General features: G+C 37.8%; 1 protein-coding gene across 1 annotated transcript in view; it reads left to right on the forward strand.

The window, feature by feature from the left end:
- The first annotated feature begins 8,918 nt into the window (after positions 1-8,918).
- Positions 8,919-21,976, forward strand: part of LOC121384077 — a 31,245-nt gene continuing 18,187 nt past the window's right edge. Inside the window, exons 1-6 of the mRNA XM_041514299.1 lie at positions 8,919-9,051; positions 11,536-11,863; positions 13,321-13,378; positions 13,823-13,943; positions 14,340-14,481; positions 16,318-16,451. Coding sequence (XP_041370233.1) covers positions 11,633-11,863; positions 13,321-13,378; positions 13,823-13,943; positions 14,340-14,481; positions 16,318-16,451 — 686 coding nt within the window. The 5' untranslated portion in view covers positions 8,919-9,051; positions 11,536-11,632. The remainder of the gene's footprint in view (positions 9,052-11,535; positions 11,864-13,320; positions 13,379-13,822; positions 13,944-14,339; positions 14,482-16,317; positions 16,452-21,976) is intronic.

Consider the following 21,976-nt stretch of genomic DNA (forward strand, 5'->3'; position numbering starts at 1 on the left):
TTGTATTAATTAAAGTTTAATTTAATTTTAGGAAAACATTTTTTTAACAGGAAACAAAATCAATATGACTAAACAAAGTATAAAATTAAAAAATATACAATGTGTCTGAAAATATACGCACTTTGACATTCCCAGTTTAGAAGTAAAGCAATTAGGTTGAAAACGACCACGATTCCAAAGTGGGAGACCCTGCCCCTTAATGGAATGAGATATTGTCTGTAGACACTCTCTCAAAATATTATTACAATTGCATGACGTCACGCTATTGTTCTTGTTTTGGAAAGGAAGTTTGGCTTCTAGAACATCAACAGCGGTAGTTGCACGTCTACGTGTGTGCCTGTCTTTAAAATATACCAAGGTGTCGTTATACAATACACTTTCTTTTCCGTCTTGGATTTAGACAACGAAACATTTCCTACGATAACTAAGTCTAAACTGGGTAGGAGCAGTGATGAGTGAAGGATGAGTGGGGGTGCTTTGGTCCCTTTTTAGAATCGTATTTACATTTAATGTTTATGTTCTCATTGTTAACTCCATTATTAAATCACAAACAATTGACGACATGCTGACGTCATTAAATTTTCCTCAACGCAATATCAACAACGATCTAACATGATAAAGAGAAAAATATTTTGTTTTTTTTCTTTTTTTCTTTCTGTCTGTCTGCCTGTGTGCGCGTGTGTCCGGGTTTCTTTTAGGGAATGTAAGTGTATTTTTGAGAACAGCGAAGATGCTTCCAAAGTGCGAGACTGTCCCGTTGTATAATGTCATGGTTACTGTGGATAATGACTACAAATATACACACATACATCAATGTTTTCCAGACGAAGTTTTATATCAGAGAGAGGATACTCAAAAACAGGATTGTGAAAGAAAACGAAAACATGCAAAAACTGGACTTGAATTTAAAACGAAATAATATTAATGAACAAGTTCAATTAATATACTGGCGCAGTGGTGAATCAAGTTTGTGTGTGGGTTCTCTGGTCCCTCTTTTAGAAACGTGTATTTACACTAGGTGGTTATGTTCGCATTGCCAATTCGACAGTTAAATCACAATCGATGATGTCGTCACTTGGTTAACACAGTGTCAGCCTTGATCGAACACGCCACGGATAAATATATTTGTTTAGTTTGTTTCTGCGTGTGTGCGTGCCTTTGTGCATGAGTGCGTGTGTCCGGTTGCCTTTTAGTGAATGTATTTGTGTTTTTCAAAACAGCGTGAATGCTTCCAAAGTTGGAGGGAAACAGCCCCACTTTGGAATGACACGTTTCCTGTGGACAATATCTGAAAAGATACACACTTTGACATTCCTAGTTTAGAAGTAAAGCAAATAGGTTTAAAACGACCACGATTCCCATGTTAACGTAATATCAAAAACGATCTAACATGATAGAGAGAGAGAGAGAGAGAGAGAGAGAGAGAGAGAGAGAGAGAGAGAGAGAGAGAGAGAGAGAGAGAGAGAGAGAGAGAGAGAGAGAGAGAGATGTTTTGTTTTGTTTTGTTTGTTTCTGTCTATCTGTGTGCGTGTGTGTGTCCGGGTGCCTTTTAGTGAATATAAGTGTATTTTTAAAAAACAGCGGAACTGCTTCCAAAGTGCGAGAATATGTCCCGTTGTGGAATGTCATATTTACTGTGGACGACGACTTCAAATATACACACGTTAACCATTCCGTGTTTGGGAATAGAACAAGTAAATTGAAAACGACCACAATTGCAAGGTTGGAGGCCATGCCCCTCAGCGGAATAAGATATTTGTGGAATGAGACATCAGGTCAGGTCAGGTCAGGTCAGGTCATAGAGTTTGACGTACACGTTCAGAGCAAGCTGTTGTAAGGCACGTCTGGCATGGGCACAGGTGCCGGCCTCGACCGGCTCCTCCGTCTAGGACATGAAAGGGTTAGGGTGGGTGGGAGAGAGGACAGCCTGCACTGTCAGGTGCAAGGGAGCACAAGCAGTTGGGCCGGAATCTGTTGCAGGCGATGATGGAATAGACATTTCGTATGGACAATGAAGTATTATTACAATTGCATGACGTCACGCCATTTTTCTTGTCTTGGTAACGATGTTTCGCTAGTAGAATATCAGCAATAGTCCAAGAAATAATAATTGTACGCGTGTGCTTGCATGCACATGTGTCTGTTTTTAATATGTGCTAAGACCGGCCTCGGTGGCATCGTGGTTAGGCCATCGGTCAACAGGCTGGTAGGTACTGGGTTCGGATTCCAGTTGAGGCATGGTATTTTTAATCCAGATACCGACTCCAAACCCTGAGTGAGTGCTCCGCAAGGCTCAATGGGTAGGTGTAAATCACTTGCACCGACCAGTGATCCATAACTTGTTCAACAAAAGCTATGGTTTGTGCTATCCTGCCTGTGGGAAGCGCAAATAAAAGATGCTGCTAATTGGAAAGAGTAGCCCATGAAGTGGCGACAGCGGGATTCCTCTCAAAATCTGTGTGGTCCTTAACCATATGTCTGACGCCATACAATCTAATTAAAATTAGCTCCACTATTACATGTGGATCTAAAGACAGCCAGTTGGAGCTCATGTCCACCAATCAAAACCTTACTTGCAGAATCATGCCAGTGATTTAAAAATAATTTGAAAACATTCCGAATTATCCTGAGGGTATACGACATGTTTCGTGTGAATTACGAATGCCTTAAAACATGTTTTATGTTATAAAATAAATCATTTGTAATGTAAAACTGAAGACTGATTTAGTTAGGGTTTTTTTTTATAAATAAATAAATGATTTTTAATGTAAAATTGAAGACTGATAACCCACTCCGTACGTATTGGTATGGTTCGCTGTACTGCGGCAACTAAAATAAACTCGCCCGATATTTTTAGAATTTGTATGCTCCCAAATAACGTTATAAAAGGCGAAGTGTGATTGGTCAATATTTAAATTATTATTTACAGACGAAATGTTACCTGGACATTGGGGACTACGCAGTGTTGTTAGTTTTAAATCACTGGCAGGATTCTGCAAGTAAGGTTTTGATTGGTGGACATGAGCTCCAACTGGCTGTCTTTAGATCCACATGTAATAGTGGAGCTAATTTTAATTAGATTGGACGCCATATAACCGTAAATAAAATGTGATGAGTGCGTCGTTAAATAAAACATTTCTTTCTTTAATATGTGCTAAGGTCTCGTTAAAGAAAGATCAGTTTCCTTTCCGTATTTAGTGTACACAACACAAAGATTTGCTACGATAATTAAACGCCAGATTTGGGTAAGGGCAGTGGCGAGTGTTGGTTGTGTGTGGGTTCTTTGGTCCCTTTTTTAGAAACGTGTATTTACACTAGGTGGTTATGTTTGTTGCATTGCTAATTCCACCGTGTTATATCACAATCGACTGAAAGGCATATTGTCACAGATCACTGACCTATTTAATGGTCTAACAAAGTATTACCTGAACAAAAATAATTTGATTTGTCCCTAAATGTACTTTATTCAATCATCTTCATAACCACCATACTCCATTTATTAATGATATTTTGTAAAAATAACTGAATTATGGCAGTGGTCCATAATTCAAAAACTAAAATTGCCGAGAGGGTTGACATGGATTTCACTCCATCATGGTTCAGTTAAGGAGATGCAATGGCTAGATATGGTTTCCAACAATTAATGTAATTTTTATTTATTATCCATTTTTAAAGAAATAAGGTCCTTAAATCCGTGACAGTATGCCTTGAAGCCATGATGACGTCACTTGGTAAACATAATGCCAGCCTTGATCGAACACGCCAACGAGAAAGATATCTTTAGTTTGTCAGTGTGTGTGCGTGCCTTTTGCATGTGTTCGTGTGTCTGGGGGTCTTTCAGTGAATGTATTTGTGTGTGTGTGTGGGGGGGGGGGGGGGGGGGGGGGTCAAAACAACGGAAATGTTTCCAAAGTTGGAGAGGAAATTGTCCCACTCTGGAATGACACGTTTCCTGTGGACAGTGTTTACACTTTGACCCATCCGTGTTTTAGAAGAAAAGCAATTAGGTTGAAAACGGCCAAGATTCCAAAGTGGGAGATCCTCGCCACTCGTTTCTCCGTGGACAATATCCGGAAATGTTATTACAATTGTATGGCGTCATACCATTGTTCTTGTCTTGGAAAAAAGACGTTTGGCTTCTAACACATCAACAGCGGTCTAGAAAAAATAGTTGCACGTGTGAAAAGCAATTAGATTGAAAATGGTCACCAGGCCCGTACGCAAAAAATTACTAAAGGTCCACTTTTCTCTATTAAATTTAGATAACGTTACGTAATCGTTGTTGTTTTGAGTGGTTATTTTTATGTTGATTTTTATCCTTTTAAATTTGACTCATTGCAACTTTCAGCCCACATAAATAAATAAACACTAGTAATCCATCACTACACTACTCACATTCCAATGATAGTGTTCAGCATGTAACACGCGTGAAATAAACATAAATTGCTCAGTTTCGGTTTTGTGTGTGTTTATATATATATATATGTGTGTGTGTGTGTGTGTGTGTGTGTGTGTGCGCGCGCGCGCGTGTGTGTGTGTGTGTGTGTGTGTGTGTGTGTGTGTGTGTGTGATTTCTGGAATATCTTTACATATTGCGATTTAGTCTGAAAGAAATTTGAGTCTTTGCCCACGGCCGTTGTTGGTCCCATCACGAGCAATTCGCACCCACCCATTAAAAATCCAGCGTACGGTCCTGAGTCAAGACTGCAAAGTGGGAGAACCTGGGGCCCTATTTTCGAAGCCATCTTAGCGCTACGAAATCGTAAAACCGTCGTAGGTTGTGACGTCACTACAGCGCACGCCATAGTGACGTCATAGCTTACGATGATTTCACGATTTCGTAGGCTAAAACAGCTTCGAAAATATGGGCCCTGCCTCTTAATGGAATGAGATATTTACTGGCACATATTATTACAATTGCATGACGTCACATCATTGTTTGTCTTGGTAATGAAGGTTGTCAACTAGAACACAATGTCAACCTTGATCCAACACGCCGCTGAGAAAGATATTTTAGTTTGTTTGTGTCGGTCTGTCTGCATGTGTGTATGCGTGCGTGCGTGCGTGTATCCGGGTGTCTTTCAGTGAGTAAACCGGAAATAAATCCCTCCAAAGTAGAACGGAAACTGCCCCGTTGTCAATGACATGTTTTGTGTAGACAATGTCTGCAAATATAAATACTTTGACCCTTCCCTGTCAATCTAATTAAAATTAGCTCCACTATTACATGTGGATCTAAAGACAGCCAGTTGGAGCTCATGTCCACCAATCAAAACCTTACTTGCAGAATCCTGCCAGTGATTTAAAAATAATTTGAAAACATTCCGAATTATCCGGAGGGTATACGACATGTTTCGTGTGAATTACGAATGCCTTAAAACATGTTTTATTTTATAAAATAATAATTTGTAATGTAAAACTGAAGACTGATTTAGTTAGGGTTTTTTTTATAAATAAATAAATAAATTTTAATGTAAAATTGAAGACTGATAACCCACCCCGTACGTATTGGTATGGTTCGCTGTACTGCGGCAACTAAAATAGACTCGCTCGATATTTTTAGAATTTGTATGCTCCCAAATAACGTTATAAAAGGCGAAGTGTGATTGGTCAATATTTAAATTATTATTTACAGACGAACTGTTACCTGGACATTGGGGACTACACAGTGTTGTTAGTTTTAAATCACTGGCAGGATTCTGCAAGTAAGGTTTTGATTGGTGGACATGAGCTCCAACTGGCTGTCTTTAGATCCACATGTAATAGTGGAGCTAATTTTAATTAGATTGCTTCCCTGTGCAGCGGGTTGTAAACGACCACGATTCAAGCCGGCGCACACAGCGATAAAAAATGCAGCGACGTGCGTTAAAAATCGCAGTCCGGCAAAAATCGGATGAACGCAGTAAAAACACACGTGTGCGATTATCCTGCGTTGCGTTTTTTAACGCTGCGATGTATTTTCAGAAATCAAACATATTTGATATTGAACGGATGAACGCTGACGGATCCAAATGAAAACGCACCGTGTGCGCCAATCTGTGTCTGCGTTGCGTTGAGATTTGTTAGATGAACCAATCGTCTGTCGAAGCGTTTCAAAATGGCGTCATCCACCGACACCATGTGGACTCGAGCAAGAAAACGAAGACATGTTGATAGAGCTCTACCAGGAGAGAACGTGCCTGTACCAGGTTAATTCACCTGAGTATACAGGGCCGTACCCTCCGGGGGGGCAGGGGGGACAGCTGCCCCCCCCCCCCTGAGAATCTTGTCCTTTTTTTTTTTTTATATATCTCCAGTAATAGCATAGAAATGTTTAATCTTTATAGTATGTTAAAAATTATTTATAAAATTTAGTGCCCCCCCATGGATTTTGGTCAGGGTACGGCCCTGGTATAGTGAGGTTTGAAGGCTGCGGCAATGGGTGAAATTGCCGAAAAATTACAAATAACTGGTATATTTAATTTCGTACAGTAAACCTACATTGATATGTGGTTTTTTTTTTTTTTTTGGGGGGGGGGGGTGGGCATCGTAATTTATTTTCAATGTGACATTTTATGGAATGTACACGTTTTCACTTTAATTTTTTTTAAATTTTAACTGAATATTTTATCTACAGTTGTAAAACAAAATAGAAAGAACCCCCACCCAACACTAAATGAAAAATATAAATTAAATTATATATGCATGTATATATACTATTATATACATAGGCTAGGCCCCTATTTCTTGTGGGGGGGGGGGGGGGGGGGGGAAACAATATGAAATGGTTTATTTATTATATAATGCATCGTTGTTCCGGTAGAAAATTTTGTCAAAATTTACTTGCCCGAGGACTTTTTAAAAAGAAATATGAATAAAAATTACCATTAATTAATTATTAATTGTCCAAAAACGACAAAAACAAAACTTGAATCGAACGCGAAGTAAAATTTTAGCTTACACCCAAGCCTCAATTTGCCATCCTCTACATTAGAAAGTAACACACTGACATCTTCCCAACAGGTACATAGAGAAGTTGCCGGCATTGGTCTCCACAAATCGCCTCTAGCAGTGGATCTGCCAGATTTGGTCCCCCACCCACTTTCCACCGATAGTGGAGCTGCTAGTTTTGTCCCCGCACCGAACATCCCCTAACATCGCTGAAGCTCCCTTAAAAGGGACAGCGATATGGAAGGGACCTGGCGTGCGCTACAAGAGCTTGTTCTGAATGTGCACGTAAAACCCTATGGCCTGACGTGAAGGGACCTGAACCGCCCCAGGATAAGGCTCAGCAAAGCCTTCCAACCCAGGACCTAACCCACGTTTTCCTGGCTTCTGATGAAAGACGACGGCGACGGTGACGCATTATCGTCAAATACGCTGCCATGTGCGCTGCCATGTTTGCTGCCATTTTGTACATTTTGCATGATTACACACGTCACATGATGGTAAAAAATATATATATATATATACGCAAAGAAATCTTTGACCTATCGCTGGTAAAGGCTAACGCGACGCATGTAGGTGCACACGAGCGGCATGCGTTTTTAGAAGGACTGCGATTTTTAATGCACGTTGCTGCATTTTTTAACGCTAGTCTGCGCCGGCCTTTCCAAACTGGAAGACCCTGCCCCTAAATGGAATGGACAAGATCTAAAAATATGATTCAAATTGTATGACGTCACAACATTGTTCTTGTCTTGGAAAAGAAGTTTGTCTTCTAAAACATAAACAGCGTTCTAAGAAAAAGTATTTGCACGTGTGTGTGGGGTGTGTGTGTGTGTGTGTGTGTACACGTGTGTGTGTGGATACGTGTGTGTGTGCGCCTGTGTGTTTGTGTATGTATGTGTGTTTGCGTGCGTGTGTGTGCGCGTGTGTGTGTTTAATATGTACCGTTTCCTTTCCGTATTTGATTTACACAAAAATATTTGCTACAATAACTAACCTCCAGGCAGTGGCGTAGCTGGGGGGGGGGGGGGGGGGGGGCTGTCGCGGGGTTCATGTCCCAGTCAAACCTTTTGTTTTTACAGCATTATATTTTATAAAATCATACATACATACATACATACACAGTGTGGATTGCCTCAACCTTCCCCATTATGGGTTGGACCCCTCCAATATAAAACCCTGGTTACGCCAGTGTCTCAATACCGGCCTCGGTGGCGCAGTGGTTAAGCCATCGGACTACAGGCTGGTAGGTACAGGGTTCGCAGCCCGGTACAGGGTTCGCAGCCCGGTACAGGGTTCGCAGCCCGGTACCGGCTCCCACCCAGAGCGAGTTCTTAAGGGCTCAGTGGGTAGGTGTAAGGCCACTACACCCTCTTCTCTCTCACTAACCACTAACAAACTAACAACTAACCCACTGTCCTGGACAGACAGCCCAGATAGCTGAGGTGTGTGCCCAGGACAGCGTGCTTGAACCTTAATTGGATATAAGCACGAAAATAAGTTGAAATCAATCAATCAATAAAGTGTCTCAATGATTGGGCAGTGTCAGTGATCAGTGATGGTTGTGTGTGCATTTACAGATGATTGTGTTCGCATTGCTAATTCCACAGTGTCACTACGCTGCTTTAATGTCAGTTTTATTAGTAAACGTTAGCATTATTGGCAATAGGAATTGATTTGCTACATTGGAACCTTAACAACAAGTAAGCGTAATAATACATTTGTGGTTGCTTCTTAGTCTCGTTTAGAAAATACCTTCTCTCTAGATCTATTCTAAACGAGACTATTTGTATTGATTATTGTGTTGCATAATATTAAAATGTTAAAAATAAATATATTTCATTATAGTATAACATTATAAAACTTTGTTAGTTATTTCTTCTCAATATGCAACATAACATATGGAAAACAGTAATCCTACATTGGAACTATATTTCTGTGCGCATTTATCTGTTTCTTAGGGTGCTTAAAGGTAAACAATATGGCGTCCCAAAGAACGTGTTTTGCAAAGTTTTGCTTATAAAGGTTGCTAATGAATTTGACGAACAAATAGCATGCCAGCGATCAGCTTATTTGTGTAAACATGAATGGTTCTAGTGATAACTTGAACATTTGCACCACATGGTTTGTTTTTAATTAGTTTTACAGTTCCAACAACTTTTAATTTAATTTTTAGACTCACAGTCACTCAGAATTTAGAGGTGTTTTTTTTTGGTCTGTGCTCAGTTTCGACGAGTATCTTCGTTCTGGTGTCCACTAACGGTATCCTGTGATGTTGGTTTTTTGTGTGTGTGACATAAGGCCAGAGAAGACACTAATGGATTGCCAAACGGTTGCTATGTTCAGTGGCGGATCCAGAAAATTTATTTGTGTGTGGGGGGGGGGGGGGGGGGCAGTGACATGACACACACACACACACCCCGATCCGCCTATGATGATCGAGAGTTTATTGTAGATGGACAGTTATGTGAAAGAGTTTGACCCGTACCCCTCTAGGAAAAATATCCGCCCGGTCCCCCCTTCCCCAACCTTAACTCCAACCCCAACCCTAGCCCTAACCCCAGCCATAATCCCAACCCTAACCCTAACCCTAACCCTCAACCCTAACTAAAAATAATAATGGAGGGGACCGGGCAGATATTATACCCCCCTCTATTTCAAAGACCCTAAAGACTATCCCTATACCTAAAACTACCCTAACCATTGAAAGGGGGGTGGGGGGCAAGGGTCGAACTCATGCCCAGTAATGGTCCGGTTAAATATGTAGGTGCTAACAGATTCCCATCTAGAGTGAGTTCAATAGGTAGGCCTAGGTGTAAGGCCACTACTCTGACTTTTTCTTTCACTAACCCCTACCCTACAGCTGATGTGTATGACTCACCTGTCAACCTTTAGTCAAGAGAAAGCAGGAGGTGTGTGTTGAAAAAGCAGGAGATTTTGTCAAAAAGCAGGAGATTTTTAAATTCACACAATTTAACCCAAAATTGCAAGATTTAAAAAAAACATTATTACAATAAGTTATATGAATACTATATAATGTCATATATACTTCTTAACCTTAGATCTTGGCATTTAAAAAAAAAAAAAGTTTTTTTAAAGTTTAAATATTATTAAGATTTAATACATATTTAAAAAAAATAAAAATATTTTATCCAAAAATGTTAAGAAGATCAACAAGAAATAAAAAATTTAATTAGTACATTTACGGTATTACACTTACAGCCTTACAGGTTGCGTTACATTATCTTTTGTGGTTAGTGTACCTAAGTACCAAAGACAAATTTATATAAATCTTATAAATTAATATTCAGTTTTTACTATAATGAGGAACGGTGGCATGGTACTTATTTAAAATCATTATAATAATGCAATAAACATTGTATTTTCATTAATCATAAGTAAAACCTCATTACGGACATCGTGTGAAATATACTGGAATTATACCCATTTCCGTGAGTAACTTTATATCAATGTCAAACACAACATTTTTTAATTGTACAAAAATTATTCCTTGAAGAGTACCCTTATAACCAACATTTTACTGCACAAACATACAAAATTAACTGACACAAGTATGTTTATACAGTTAATTGGTCTTTTCGTTGTCTTGCTGTGACATGTGATTTTAACATGCATCGTGTGTATCGCTGTCAACTCTGAGTCAGTCAGTTCAGATTCGTCATAGCTGCATTATGTAATCCAGTGGGAAGACATTTTACAATTCAGAGGTGTATTAGAACTAAATTGGATAGTTTTGTTTTTTTATATGGCAACACTGAATGTCAATACACAGCCTGTTGAATTAGCGGCAAAACGCTTCGTAGCCATTACGATGACAACAAACATTATAATAACACGTCATTTTATAAACTCCATGTGCTTTTTTAACAATATAAATAGGCTATCCCACAATTCTCACTTCGGCAAAGGTTAAACAGTCGGGACAATTCGGCCTGTTACATTCTCAAAAACCGAAAGTAGTCGACATTTTCCGAATGAGAAAAAAAAGGTAGAGTTACTTCCCATGTGTTATTTTGACAAAAGAGGATCGATTTTTTTTTATGCTCACAAAAATGTCATTTAACAGGAGAAACTGTCTCCCGCACAGGTGAAAGGAGACTTGATCAAATACCGGGAGACTCCCGCGGAATCCGGGAGGGTTGACAGGTCTGATGACTAGGACAAGGTGCTTGAACTATAATTGTTAGTGTCTAGTATAAATTCTACAACAAAAATCCCAATACTTCTAGGAAAATCTGGCTGACTGGGATTTGGATAGGGGTGTCAAGTTTCTTCTTGTAAGCATTTGTACTAGTCACCAGGTACGTTTGATGTCATGAGTGAAAACGGCATTGATCAAAATACAGATCTATGGCATTATCATCATGTACTGATGTAGGAAATTGTGTGGATTTAAAACTACTTGGTCATCAAAACTTTTGAACTTGACAGATTATATATAGAGATTATTTAATGAGCTTGTGTGTCGTACTGATTTTACGAAACGATTTTTGTATTGCCCGAGCGAGAGCGAATGGTTGGTCTCTTCTGGAAAATTTATAATTTTTCTATTGCTGCTCTTAACATAATTTTATTCATATATTTCAGTTTACATCAGTTTTATCTTCTGATCGACAAATGCATGAATGATCTGGAGCCACTGTAAAAGTTTAGATTTTCTGTTGCTGCTCTCAAATAAAAAGCCATGTCTAGGCGGCCCAAAAGAAGTAACAAGGAATATCATTCAGTGGAGGTTGAAAATATGACCGATGAATTTGATCCAGATCAGACTCTTAATGTGGACATGACCTCTGCACTTGCGAACATCAAGCAGAAAGGTTTCCAGGGAGCACAGAGATCTGTAAACCATACGAGGTGTTCTTCTGCCACTATCGCCTCATCCAAAAATAGAGCCAGGCCAAAGAAATTCTTTGAGGTAAGTCTGCCTTGTTCTAGTGATGTTCCAATGATCGATTATAATCGAAAATTGATCGGATTGGCTCTTACGATGTGATGATCGATTATACAAATCCATAATCGATTGTGTGGGACAATGTTAACTGTAACTGTGCCTCCAGTTTAGATGATAAAATTGATGCCAATATACAGTGGTTTGGGTTTGTTTTTATGTGTATATAAGGAAGGAAATGGTTTATTTAAGGATGCACTCAACACATTTTATTGACGGTTATATGGTTAAGGACAACACAGATATTGAGGGAAGAAACCCGCTGCTGCCACGCAATAGGCTACTCATTCCGATTAGCAGCAAGGGATCTTTTATATGCACCATCCCATAGACAGGATAGCACATACCACGGCCTTTCACATACCAGTCGTGGTGCACTGGCTGGAGCGAAAAATAGCCCAATGGGTCCACTGACGGGGATCGATGCCAAACTGACTGCACATTAAGCGAGCGCTTTACCACTGAGCTACGTCTCGCCCCTCGTGTATATAAAGACAAATAGATATTAAATAGTTACTAAAGGTAAAATTAGCCATTTGCAGGGTGCACACGTCAATAGGTACATGATCCTTATAATTCACAGCCTTCTTATGGTCATAAATTGCTAACCAATTGTGTAATCGAAAGTTGATCGGTTGATACCAACCGATTATAACTGATAATCGATGATGGAATCCCAACCGATTCCCATCACTACCTTGTTCACATATCATACATGAATGCTTTTGAATTTAATAATGAAAATTTTGAAAATTAAATGTTCGTTGGTTGATTGTGCTGTGATTTTGTTCAGTATCACATCACAGTGAGCTATGTAAGTTTCAGTAATAAATACACACATGTATTAAATAGTAGTTGCTGATCAATTTTCAATTAAATTACTTTTTAAAAATACTTTTACCCCAATATCATTGTGATGGTGTTATTGTTGGACTGCCATTAATAAATTTTTCATATAATTAAAATCACCAACTGTTGTAGTCACACTCAAATTCACCTAGCACTTGACAACCTGAAAAGTTCAAATCTTGTCTTGATATGAGTCAATGTTTGTATATTTACAGGCAGGGATTCTAGATTATGGTAGCCCCACTCCCATGGCTAGTGATATTCAATGTTGGGCTAGTAAATAACTACTACTGCCATGCCCGACAGCTAGTGAAAAAGAAAGTAAAATGCTGCAGTTCAGTCTATTTTGTAAATATATATATATCCTGCCCGACGACCACCACCAAGTGTTAGTGTTTTTAAGCTCTATCCCCCTCTTTAGGTAACATATCCCATTATTACTATTAATTAGTAAAATAAAGTAGGGCTAGTGAATTTTTGAAATCAGTGATCCGACGGCTATTGGATTTTATAAAAATTCTAGAAGCCCTGGTTACAGGTGTCTTTATGTTATGTTTACTAAATTTTTATTACAGATGGAGGCATTTTTGACCATCGATTCAACTCCAAAGAATAAACAATCATATTGCATGGGTATATGTTTTATTTGCACTTTTTAATACTTTAAAATTATGTATTTTTGTAGTCACTTATATACACATTGTATGTGTGTATGTATATATATATATATAGTGTTCACCGATTAATAGCTCAGTAAAAATCACTTTGATAATAAAATGAAAAGGTACATTCTTGAGTGGAAGCCACCTTTGCTTGATGATGTACAAAGTAAAAGTTAAAATTTTAATATAATATTTTTGCCTTTGCTGCGCTCATTTTAATGATTGTGATGCAAATAATATATGTGTGTCTGTTTTATTGATTGAGTTTTTTAAAAAATACAACCTTATAATAATGAAATAGTGTTCTTGGATGCAAAACATGCTTTTGGAAACAAAACTGCAGATTGACGATAAATTTTATTTTATTTAGATTATAAGAGAGTAATAATCTAATATGCTTTTTTTGTGTTTCCAGAGATGAAAACTAACACAACACCAGTGTATAGTGAGGAATATCTTCCTGATGTGGAATTAATTAATTCTGATAAATTATGTAAAAAGCAGTCATCAACCTCTACACATAATTTTCAGTCACGGTGAGTCTGTCTGTATCTTTCTGTCTCTGTCTGTGTCTCTGTCTCTCTCTCTCTCTCTCTCTCTCTCTCTCTCTCTCTCTCTCTCTGTCTGTGTTACTTTTTCTTTCCTGCTGTCTCTCTCTCTACCCTTCTCCTCTCTCTGTGTCTCTATATCTATATCATCACTCCTCTTCCTCCTTCCTCTCATTATCTCTTCACTTCCCTCTCATTCTCTCTCTCTCTCTCTCTCTCTCTCTCTCTCTCTCTCTCTCTCTCTCTCTCTCTCTCTCTCTCTCTCTCTCTCTCTCTCTCTCTCTCTCTCTCTACCTCTCCTTCCCTCCACCCTCCCTCACTTCCAACCCTTTTCTCTCAACTGAGTTACTATCTATTGTATTGTTGACACAATCTTTCTTTCAGACCATCATTATCACATGGAGCCTCCAAATCACAATCACCTACTAAGATGACTAGCGGGCCGTGCACACAGTATCCGAGTAAGATTAACTACCACGTCAAGATGCCATTCAAACACTGTGTCTACAGGACACCCAGCAAACAGGTATCATACTCATCTATCAGGGCTAGCTTTGGGTGAGCAAAACAATTCACCAAATTGTCTATTAAACTTAAAAAATTGCAGAAATTGTCAGTTATTTTCTAAAAATTATTACATGTAATTATTTCTTCAAACTAAAATAAAATTCGCCAACTGCTTTAAAAATTGGCAAATTTGGCGAATGCCAGAGCTAGCCCTGTCTAGTATCTAATCATACATAGTGAGCAATATTTGTGAAAAACAAACTGACCACTCTTCACTTGTACATGTATATCGGGGGTGGTAGGGAGGTAGTTTTCCAGTTCCAAGAAACAGATCCATGATTTTGTTTTAAAATATTTTATTAATCAGAAAAAAGTCAAGAGGATTGCACAACAGGCAGAGCTTATATAAGTGCTCTCCTAAACAAGATGGACATCAGACAATAATCAATATTCATAATCATATATAAAACATAATAACATAATGTCCAATGACATAAAGTATTTAACAAGATCCATTATTGATGTATAAAAAGCCATGGTATGTGCTATCCTCTCTGTGTGAAGGGGACGAATGTAGCTAAGTAAATGACAAATACAGTTGAATCCCGTTGGCTCGAACCCCATCAGTGCTCGAGAAAGTGTTCAACCCATCGGGTAGTTCGACCGAACCACTCGGTCAACATCGGCTATTTCTGTAACATCAGTCAGAAAGTTGAATTAGATACATATTATTTAGGTAACTGCAAACTTAAAAATTTCATCAAGGTGTTATATAGCAAAATATTAGAGTGAAAGGATTTATTACAAATTACTCCGATTGTGTGATGCAGAAGCCCTTGTCGGTATTATTTAAATGTGTGGTTGTTGAAGTGATGACAGCCGAGTAACTCACCCATTGTTTCATTTAAAACTGGTCTTGTAGACATGTTCAGAGTAACGCTTCACGCCGAGGCCATTTTGTGCACTAATTGTTTGATTGGTATCACGGTTCATCGAACAGGTAACGTAACACTAGCTGAACTTGAAAGACCTGATAGCCGCTTAACACACAACATGACCGGTATGGTAAAGAAAGGATTGCATGGCTATTGTTGCGATTCTCCTATTCATCTATAGCTCGTTCCGCCTAAATAATTAATCTGAAGGTTGTAATAACCAACTGCGCAAGCAGCAATAGTTGGTCCTTTTCGGTGGTTTTCCATTTGATATTTGATGGATCACCAGTTCGAGGGATATATAGCTAATAACACAGACGGGACCGATAATTTAGTTCGAGCAAAGGCTTATAGTCGATCCTGGACGTGTTCGACCCATCATCGGTTAATATAAGGGTTTAACGAACAAAAAACTCAGGACTCCGTTTTTGGTTCAAGCGTTGTGGTGTGATTGACCCTTCCGAGGTCGAGCCAACGAGATTCTACTGTATTTATCACATTGGAGTACTTAGATTATATATTACTCGCAGGTTTATTGACCTCTATTTAAGAGCAGACACTAATATTCAACAGTAAATGCTTATACTGAGTATTTAGTTTGTTAATTGTAAATTATATTTATGACAAGCAGGGCTAACTCTGGGTGAGCAAAACATTTCGCCAAATTGTTTATTAAACTTCAAAAATTGCAGAAATCAACAGTTATTTTCTAAAAAATGTCAGTTATTACATAAATTAAAATAAAATTCGCCTATTGCAATTGGCGTATTTGGTGAGTGCCAGAGCTAGCCTTGACAAGGTAGCTCAACTTTGGTTACCGCCCAATACAATTGCTGATATATTTTATCATGCTGTGGTTTCATTGATCATTTGTTTGTTCGTTTAGTCCTTTCATTTCATTCTCTCGTTCATCATCACAGCAGGTTGGAGTGACTACACCTTCTCAAGGCTTGAAGGAGCGGACTGCCTTTGCCACGCAGCAGGTCAACAAAATATTGGCTCAACAAAAGCACCAACCGACAAAGAAAATAAAAGGAAAACTTCAAGTTGGAAAGTAAGTTACTTTAGAGTTATTTTACAGATGGTTGACAGACAGGGTGTACTAATAGAATCTATCACCATTGTGAGGTGTAGACAAGGCAATTCCAACCTGAGGGACGAAAACGTTTTGTCCCGAGGATTGGAATTGCCTTATCTACACCTCACAATGGTGATTGATTCTTTTTCTTGCTCATGTAATTTCAGTAACAAAACATTAATTTTGTAAGTGATGGTTTGTTTATTGTAGAATGATTTGGAAACATTTTACCTACAAACCCATTTAATCATACGTGGGGGTAATACCGGTATAGTCCACCTCATGCAACAACATAAAAATGTAACAACTTACCAATAAATATAAAGTTGAAAATATTAATTTGTTTAAATATTTTTAAAACAATGATACAACGTGAAATGGCAAACAGAATTCTGAAAACCATGAGTTATGACGTCAATGTCAATAGTTGTAAAGCATGAGTTATGATGTCACGCGTATGTAGAAATTGTCTAGCCCTCGGGTCAGACAGATTTTTCTAGCACCGTGCAAAAGCTGGATAACCCTGTCCATTGGGCAAGAAATGCATGTGTGCATCATCTCAAAATTAGTTTATGGCAGGATTGAGTTACAGGCCTCGAATTTGGCAAATTAGAGGGCAAGATCATTTGTCCGGTGGAGAATTGTTTTTTGAGGGCATTACGACCAGAAGGCAGGGCAACAAGGCAGTATTCAACAAATGTCTTAACACAACACAACAGCACACATTGAAGAATGTGAACGGTTTCGTGTTTTCATAAGAACAAAAACTTTCAGAAGTTGAGTATATGATGACCAGTTACTAACAAGCACTGCAACAATATGCCACATTGCCACCATTAAATATGAGTCCTTGAGTTCAGTGGCAGAGTGCCATTGGTTGTCGGACTGATACATCAAAGGCCATGGTATGTACTGTTCTGTCTATGGGAAAGTGCATATAAAATATTTCTTGCTGTATTTGCTGTTGGATTAGCCTATGTTGTTGCAGCTGGGGTTTTCACTCTTGTTCTCTAAATGTTGAAATAACCATATACATTAGACACCAAATAACTATATACATTAGACACCAAATAACCATATACATTAGACACCAAATAACCATATACATTAGACACCAAATAACCATATACATTAGACACCAAATAACTAAGGGGTGGGACGTAGCCCATTGGTGAAGCTATTGGCTATTTCTCGTTCCAGCCAGTGCTCCACAACTGGTGTAACAAAGGCCATGGTATGTACTATCCTGTCTGTGGGATGATGCATATAAAAGATCCCTTGCTGCTAATCGAAAAGAGTAGCCCATGAAATGGCAACAGCGAGTTTCCTCCCTCAATATCTGTGTGGTTCTTAACCATATGTCCGACGCTATATAACCGTAAATAAAATGTGTTGATTGCGTCGTTAAATAAATCATTTTCTTCCTTCCAAATAACCAAACTTAATAATCTGCTTAGGTGTTGTTAAACAAATAGTCCTTTTCTTTTTCTCAAAATTACCCTTGGGTTATGCTAGCTCAGACTACCAACTGGGTTATGCTAGCTCAGACTACCAACTGGGTTATGCTAGCTCAGACTACCAACTGGGTTATGCTAGCTCAGACTACCAACTGGGTTATGCTAGCTCAGACTACCAACTGGGTTATGCTAGCTCAGACTACCAACTGGGTTATGCTAGCTCAGACTACCAACTGGGTTATGCTAGCTCAGACTACCAACTGGGTTATGCTAGCTCAGACTACGAACTGGGTTATGCTAGCTCAGACTACCAACTGGGTTATGCTAGCTCAGACTACCAACTGGCAGCAAAAGGATGGCCACATCGACGGTGGCATTGTAGTTTCCCCAACTTATGATGGAGTTGTGTTGAGTTGCAATGCACGCTCAGACTAGAAACAAATGTTGATTCATTTTTTGCATCTGATACACAACGGCCATCTTAGAAGTCATAAGAGCGCTGGACAGTCATTTTTGTCATGACAGTAAAAAGTTGGCCAACTTGTTGCTGGCAGTTGGGAGTCTGATCCTAGCATTATGGGTTGTTACATCATGTGGATAGCAGGGATTCTAGATTATGGTAGCCCCACTTCCATGGCTAGTGATATTCAGTGTTGGGTTAGTAACTAACTACAACTGCCATGTCTGACGGCTAGTGAAATTTTTTGTCAAATGTTGCAGTTACATGTAAGTCTGTTTTGTAAATATGAATTTCTTTCCCTCACCCCAACCCCCCCAAATGTAAATGGTGTTGAGCTATATCTCCCTCTTTATGAATTTCTTTCCCTCACCCCAACCCCCCCAAATGTAAATGGTGTTGAGCTATATCTCCCTCTTTATGTGACATATGTGATTATTACTATTATTTAGTAAAATTGTATTACCTTAAAGTAAAGTAGGCCTAGTGATTTTTTAATCGTGGCTAATACATTTTTTAAATCACTGATCCCATGGCTAGTGGATTTTATAAAAATTCTAGAAGCTCTGGTGGATAGTGTCAGTGGGTTTTTAGGTTCATAGATGATGTATTCATATTCCACAACCAAATGCTCTAACCCAGAATATGTGTTCTACTGGCAAGGCTTGAAATTCACTTTGTGATATGAGAAGCAATCTTTGCTTCTCGAATGTCAATCTGGAAGCAAATACTAGTACTAGAAATTGAGGAGCATCTGTAAACAATTAATCACAGAATTAAACTCTTAATTAGACTAATAGTGTAACCTTTTACAAGCAGTGCAGAAGATGTAAAACAAAGATTAGGAAAATTAGGAATTCTGGATATATCTGGAATACTATTTTTAAAAAACAAGATAGAAAATAGAAGTTGCTTGTGAAACTGATTATCAGAAAACATATTGTCCATTTTGAACATCGTTTGCAGCTTGTCCCCTGTCAATTTTGAGCCGTGTTTTGGTGTGAATTAGCCACTACTTTGATGAACTGCTGCCAAGATAGCTGAAATGTTTGCCCTTAGCATTGTGCTTCAGCATTAGCTGCTTATATAAGCAAGAATATTTGTTTAATAAATGAACACTTTAAAATGTACTTCTTACGCCTGGACAAATAGCTCAGATAGTTGAAATGTTGGCCCATAGTAATGTGTTTTAACATCCGCTGCAAACGTATAAGCAGGATTTTTGTTTTCTTAATTTATGAATTCATGAACATTTTAAAATTTATTAAAGAGAGCCTTACTAGTAGAAAAGTATTTAAATTTACCACAAGTACCCGGTAAGACATAAAGTTAAACTGATAGCTCAGATAGTTGAAATGTTTGCCCATAGTAATGTGTTTAAACATCAGCTGCAAACATCTATAAGCAGTATTTTATTTTTCTTTAATTTATTAAAGAGAGCTTTACTAGTAGAAGAATATTTAAATTTTTCACAAGTGGGACATAAACTGAAAACACTTTGAGTACTTGAATTGGAATTCTAAACTTCATTTTCAGTTGATAGAAATCATATGCATTCAGTTTAATGATTGTTGGTATAATAGTGCACATATTTTTTATATTTAAAGACATAGTTTGATTTTTCAAACAGACAAATATATCAGATAATAGCTCCAAGTAGCCACAATGCATCATTTGAAGCGCTTGTTAGACGGTATGTTTATCATCTGGTTTGCTCTGTGGACCTGTATATTTATCGTCTGGTTTGGTTCTTGACCAATATGTTTGCCGTGTTTTGTAAAGTTGGCACCTGCACTTTTTAAATAAATAAATAAATATTTGAAATGGCAGCAGAATTAATTGAATTATGCTATTGTAAATCAGGGAATGGTAGGGGATATATTTAAAGGTGTTACAAAGTGTTTAAAAGTAACATCACATTGTCTTTGCAAGTATTTTTGCATTGCATTGTAAGATTATCAAGTTACGGGAGTTTTGTGAATTAAGCACTAGGGACTCAAACCAAGACTAATAATAATAATAATAATTAAATAATTGATTGAAAGTTGTTATGCAGAAATCACAGTTAAAATTAATCTCATAAATTAATTTAAATTCAATATGATACGATGTAGTTTTCTCTTCTTTTTTTTCTCTTGATGTTGTGTTGCACTTGTTTCACAGATTTTGTTGTGACTAGTAGGACTTAAAGGTGTGTTTAAAAAACCCACAACAAACTTTGAACCAGTTGTATTAGTGCACCTAAACAAGTTATTAGTTAGATGTTTGTGCACAGCTGTTCTGCTCTTTCAATTTCTGTACTAAGCGACAAACGAAATGCAAAGTGCAAAATAATAATAAAATGTGTTGTCTTAGGCGATGATGTGAAATAGATGGAAGAAGATTTAAATGTTGCAATTTGTGTTATTTCAATCTTAGACTAGCAGTCATTTGAAAAAAGAAATGAATTTCTGTTTTAATTAATATAATATATGAAAAGTTACACTAAAGGGATGTCTCCACAGTTTTTGTGTTTACTTGCATTTCTTTTGTCGCTCAGTGTATATATCTGGTGCTGTATAGTAATCTGGTGTAACTACTGGTAAGCAATCAATATGTCTAAGCTGTCATTCATTCACCATATCACTAAATATAACTTAAATTTGAGTTTTATGAAATATCATTCATAGTAAAGTAAATTTGTCTACAGTTGATAATTGGCACATTGCCTTAGGGACGGTCCATAAATGTCAATGGTTTTCATAATCCTAACAATGTTAGGATTGGGTTTGACCCCCTCCCCCCTCCCCTAATCCTAACATAAAAACATTGATATAATGTGTACGAAACATTGACCTTCGATGGACCGATGTTTTACCTGAAAAGCAATCCGAACATGGCTTTTACCCCCTCCCCCCCCCCCTTCCGAACATTGTTCGGATTGTGAAGCACATCGATATTTATGGACCGTCCCTTAGCCTTATTGTATGGTAGCTTGTTCGGCTAATACAGATTGAATTGGCTGCACATTTTAAAATAAAGTTTGTCAAATTGTTATAATTATTTCTGCCATCTTAAATTCTAGATTCTTTTGTTATTTACAACTTGATGACTGAAATAAATTGCAAATTTATACAGGGCTTGTATATAGGAAGTAAAATCTGGCCTGTTTCTGTTTCTTTTTAAATAACAGGCCAAAAGAAATATGGGTTTGGGACAGTGTTTGGAGAATTAGGACCTCTGATATATATTTTAGAGCATTATGTAATTAATATAAAACAGAATTATGAGCGAAATTGTAGATGAGATGATCGTACATACATCTTGAAAAAGTTACCTATGATTTTTTTTTGGGGGGGGGGGGTTATCAGGTGAATTTCTATTTTATCTTCTGGGTCAAAAAAGTGAACTGCTTTTTGCTTTTTGCAGGCTGCTATTTTGAACACTGAAATATATATTCTTTATAACATAATCAGTGCCAATATATTGATTGTGCGATTTATTTCTTTGCTTTATTTATTCATGTTCATCTATTTTGGGAAGTTCAGTATATATAGCCAGTATTATATGGGCATGAAGCATCATGTTTTTCATTATAGTTTATATTT

This window comes from Gigantopelta aegis, chromosome 10, assembly GCF_016097555.1.
Source record: "Gigantopelta aegis isolate Gae_Host chromosome 10, Gae_host_genome, whole genome shotgun sequence".
Taxonomy (NCBI): Eukaryota; Metazoa; Mollusca; class Gastropoda; order Neomphalida; family Peltospiridae; genus Gigantopelta; species Gigantopelta aegis.